Below are 4,982 nucleotides of genomic sequence, written 5' to 3' on the forward strand. Positions count from 1 at the left end.
TTTTTGACAAGGTCTTGCTCTGTTGCCCAGACTGGAGTACAGTGGTGCAAACAGGGCTCACTGCAGCCTTGACCTCCTGGGCTCAGTGATCTTCCTGCCTCAGCCTCCTGAATAATCTGGACCACAGGCATGTGCCATAATGCATGGCTTCCAAAATACTAGGCTAACAGGCATGAGCAACTGCATCTGGCCAAATTCTTAATTTTTTTTTTTTAAGACAGTCTCGCTCTACCGCCAGGCGCCAGGCTGGAGTGCAGTGGCACAATCTTGGCTCACTGCAACCTCCGCCTCCTGGGTTCAAGCAGTTCTTCTGTCTCGGCCTCCTGAATAGCTGGGTCTACAGGTGCATGCCACCACACCCAGCTAATTTTTGTATTTTAGTAGAGACAGGTTTTCACCATGTTGGCCAGGATGGTCTCCATCTCTTGACCTTGTGATCCGCCCACCTTGGCCTCCCAGAGTGCTGGGATTACAGGCATGAGTCACCATACCCGGCCCAAGTTCTCAATTTTTAAAAACTGATTTTATTATTTTATCTTATTTATTTATTTTTAGAGACAAGGTATCACTGTCACCCAGGCTGGAGTGCAGTGGTGTGACCTTGGCTCACTGCATCTCTGACCTTCCGGGCTTGAGTGATCACTTTGGACCACCGGCACACACCACCACATCTGGCTAAGTTTTTGTATTTTTGGCAGAGATGGGGTTTTACCATGTTACCCAGGTTGGTCTGGAACTCCTGAGCTCAAGCAGTCTGCCCACCTTAGCCTCCCAACGTGCTGGGATTCTAGGCGTGAGCCACCGCACCCAGCCTTTAATTGACTTTAAAATACAAAATAAGGCTGGGTGCGGTGGCTCATGCCTATAATCCCTGCACTTCAGGAGGCCAAGATGGGAGGATTGCTTGAGCCCAGGAGTTCAAGACCAGCCTGGGCAACATGGTGAGACCCTGTCTTTACAAAAAAAAAATTTAAAAATAGCTAGGTGTGGTGGCATGTGCCTGTAGTCCCAGTTACTCCAGAGGCTGAGGCAGGATTGCTTAAGCCCAGGAAGGCAAGGCTGCATGAGCTGCATTTGAGCCACTGCACCCCGCCTGGGTGACAGTTTAAGACTCAGTCTCAAAAATATATATATAAATAAAAATAAAATACAGTATATAAATACAGTCAGAGACCGAATGAAAGAAAATGGCAATAGAAATGGAATTAAGGTTCCATTCCAGATACTCTGAAAACGTGTCTATAGATAATTAAAGTTTAAAAATTCAGGAGCTGTAGTGTATGCTTAAATAACTCCATGAAAGAGAAGGATCTGTTTCCTGGGTAGCATCATAATGTGGTGAATTTTTCCCAGTTCAGAGCCTTGTTTGCTTACAAGTCTGATTTTGTAGATACATCAAGAAAAGGACTATCCTTCAAAGTTAAAGACTCTTGAGTAAAGTTCATTTGACTGATGTGATAGAACTAAGTTGTTGGTTTGTTACTTTCCCATGAGAAATAACTATTAAGGCCAGAATGTTTGCAAGACTAATATATTATCTTACTGTGGATAGAGCTCTGTTGGAACCCTGTTGGTTGTTTGGTGTGCATGGAATTAAAGGGAGATAAGTTGCTTAGATACATGTTAAGAAATGATAGCCTAATGCATTCATCATCATGATGGGAATGGTCCTGCCAGTGGGACAAGAATTTATGAAGTGTATTGTCTTGAGTCTTCTTTCTCCCCACAAATCTAGGATAGGTCCTTCCTCCACCAGCTTTTTTGCTGATCTACCGTTATCTCTTCTGGTGGATACATTGTCCAAGTTAGTAACAGTGTGGTCAGTTTTTTTTTTTTTTTTTTTCTGAGATGGAGTCTCGCCCCGTCACCCAGGCTGGAGTGCAATGGCGTGATCTCAGCTCACTGCAACCTCCGCCTCCTGAGTTCAAGCAATTCTCCTGCCTCAGCCTTCCGAGTAGCTGGGATTACAGGCGCACGCCCTGGCACACGCCACCACGCCCGGCTAGTTTTTTGTATCTTTAGTAGAGACAGGGTTTCACCATGCTGGCCAGGCTGGTCTCAAAGTCCTGACCTTGTGATCTGTCCATCTCAGCCTCCCAAAGTGCTGGGATTACAGGCGTGAGGCACTGCACCCGGCCGGTCAGGCTTAGAGTTAGCCTCACCCTTCTGTTTTGTCTTCTCAGCTCTATAATATTGATATTGTTACTTGGTTTTAATTCTAATAGATGTCTTATTTCCAAGCTCTTAGAGTAAACCTCAGTGCAAATCCCAGTTATTGACAACAGTATACATTTTAAAAAACATACTGATAACTGGTAAATTGCTGCTAAAATATTTTTTAGCAGTCACTACTTTCCAGAGATAACCTGTTCACCTCTTCCTTACTGGGAAAGTCTGAAGGCTGGTTCTCACCTAGGCAGTGTGATTATCTGTGCATATTGTTAGTAGAATAAAAGGCCCTAGAGTTACGGCATTTCACTTTGTAAAGGTTTCTGATCTCTAATCTTAGAGTTTTTAATAAAAGTTAATTTTTTTTCTATGTGTGATTACTTTTCCTTTCTTTCCTTTCCTCTCCTTCCCTCCCCTCTCCTCTTTCTTCTTTCGTCTTTCTTCTTTTTGACAGAGTGTCATTCTGTTGCCCAGGCTGAAGTGCAGTGGCATGATCTCGGCTCACTGCAACCTCCACCTCCTAGTTTCAGGAGATTCTTCTGCCTCAGCCTCCCGAGTAGCTGAGACTACAGGCACGTGCCACCACACCTGGCTCCTTGTTGTATTTTTAGTAGAGACGGGGTTTCATCATGTTGACCAGGCTGGTCTGGAACTTGTAGTGATCTCAAGTGATTCGCCGCCCATTGGCCTCCCAATGTGTCGGAGTGCTGGGATTATAGGCATGAGCCATTGCGCCCAGCCTCTGTGTGTGATTTCTTTTTCTATCTTCTAATTCACTTTACTAATTTGTTCATAGGTGAGCTACATGGAAATTTACTGTGAAAGAGTACGAGATTTGCTGAATCCAAAAAACAAGGGTAATTTGCGTGTGCGTGAACACCCACTTCTTGGGCCCTATGTGGAGGATCTGTCCAAGTTGGCAGTTACTTCCTACACAGACATTGCTGACCTCATGGATGCTGGGAACAAAGCCAGGTATGGTAGGAAATAGGGTCAGGACTGAGGTCTTTTGCATGTTTTGAGGCCCTTTGTTCCCAGTTAAGGGTTTGAGGCCACATTCATACCTATGAAAGTTGCTTTAATTGTGGAGTCCTCTGATCCATTGACTGTGCTGTAACAATGAGGGCTTCAGCATGTTAAGTATCTTTCTTCTCATCTAAACAGTGCTTTGCTGAAACATGTTAGAGCTCTGGTTAAGTTTTACTCTTCGGTTCTGATCAAGTCGTGGTAAAGTGTTGGTTATGTATATATGTGGCTATGGTGGTAATTGATTCTGGAATAAATGAATAGTAATAAAGAATAAAAATTAAATGCTTCATTGGTTTCTAAAGGGATAGCTGGAGTATGAAAAATGATTCTGATGGGGTGCCTTTGGAATTGGAGAGTAACTTGATGGGCTCACAAATAAGGCAGTATTGAGAGCAATTGTGTAAGTGACAATCTTGCAATCTGTGAATAAGTTTAAGACTATTGCTTGTGATTGTAATGCTTATAATGTGGAGCCTGCTGTCCATTTCAACTCTCATCTAAGAATTCCATTGTCACGTGGTCACTTTTATGTTTATTTAGGACAGTGGCAGCTACGAACATGAATGAAACAAGTAGCCGTTCCCACGCTGTGTTTACGATCGTTTTCACCCAGAAGAAACATGATAATGAGACCAACCTTTCCACTGAGAAGGTAGGAGAACTTCAGTCTCTAGGTTTGAGTTGTGAAGGATGGAGATTTTGAGAAGTCCTTTTTGTTGCCCTCTGCTTTTTGTGAAAGGTTGGGTGCTGGGGGGTGCTCTTTCACTTAATGGAGGGTGTTTTATAGCCTCTGCTTACCATTTTTCTTCCACCCTACACCAGTTTTATGTATAGGTTCTTAAATGAAGATGCAAGATAGAGAATATAGTTAAGAAAAAAGCAATCCAGGACTTTGGTTGTCAAAAACTACTTAATACGAGACAGTTAAGCAGTCTCACAGGAGAAAATTGTTTCTTTTCTTCTTCTTGACTGGAACCTTTTTATTATTACCTTATTAGCTGCCTTTGGTATGCGTATTCTTTTTTTATTTTTATTTTTTGAGCTGTGATAATGTTATAGTGGGATTAAATGTTTAAGCAAGTGATATGTTTTATTCCTGGAAAATAACTCTACAGCAGTTCTGATGTTCTTCAAATACCTTTACTTATTGATTTTTCATTTTCTATAGTGGTTAAATGTCGCAGACTTTACAGCTAGATTGCTTGCGTTGAATTCTGATTCTGCCACTTTTCAGCTATATTATCTTGGGCAAACTACTTAACTTCTTTGTTTCTCAGTTTCTCCATCCATAGCAGCCTGATAGGATTGTTAAAAGGATTAAATATTAATGTAGGTTAAGTGCAAACAATAATGTCTTTCACAGAGTAGCCACTGAATAATGTTAATTTTATTATTATTGTTTTTTTGAGATGGAGTCTCGCTCTGTAGCCCAGGCTAGAGTGCAGTGGCGCGACCTCACCTAACTGCAACCTCTGCCTCCAGGGCCCGGTTCAAGGAATTCTCCTGCCTCAGCCTCCTGAGTAGTTGGGATTACAGGCACACGCCACCATGCTCAGCTTATTTTTTTATTTTTAATAGAGACGGGGGCCGGGCGCGGTGGCTCACGCCTGTAATCCCAGCACTTTGGGGAGGCCGAGGTGGGTGGATCACGAGGTCAAGAGATCGAGACCATCCTAGTCAACACGGTGAAACCCCGTCTCTACTAAAACTACAAAAAATCAGCTGGGCATGGTGGCGCGTGCCTGTAATCCCAGCTACTCAGGAGGCTGAGGCAGGAGAATTGC

The 4,982-nt window shown here is 43.1% G+C and overlaps 1 protein-coding gene across 1 annotated transcript in view; it reads left to right on the forward strand.

Moving 5' to 3' along the window:
- The window catches only part of KIF1B (kinesin family member 1B), a 183,363-nt gene that overhangs the window by 55,112 nt on the left and 123,269 nt on the right, over nt 1-4,982 (forward strand). Inside the window, exons 6-7 of the mRNA XM_037730774.1 lie at nt 2,966-3,144; nt 3,739-3,850. Coding sequence (XP_037586702.1) covers nt 2,966-3,144; nt 3,739-3,850 — 291 coding nt within the window. The remainder of the gene's footprint in view (nt 1-2,965; nt 3,145-3,738; nt 3,851-4,982) is intronic.

This window comes from Cebus imitator, unplaced genomic scaffold (genome assembly GCF_001604975.1).
Source record: "Cebus imitator isolate Cc_AM_T3 unplaced genomic scaffold, Cebus_imitator-1.0 Scaffold15, whole genome shotgun sequence".
In the NCBI taxonomy this organism is placed as follows: domain Eukaryota; kingdom Metazoa; phylum Chordata; class Mammalia; order Primates; family Cebidae; genus Cebus; species Cebus imitator.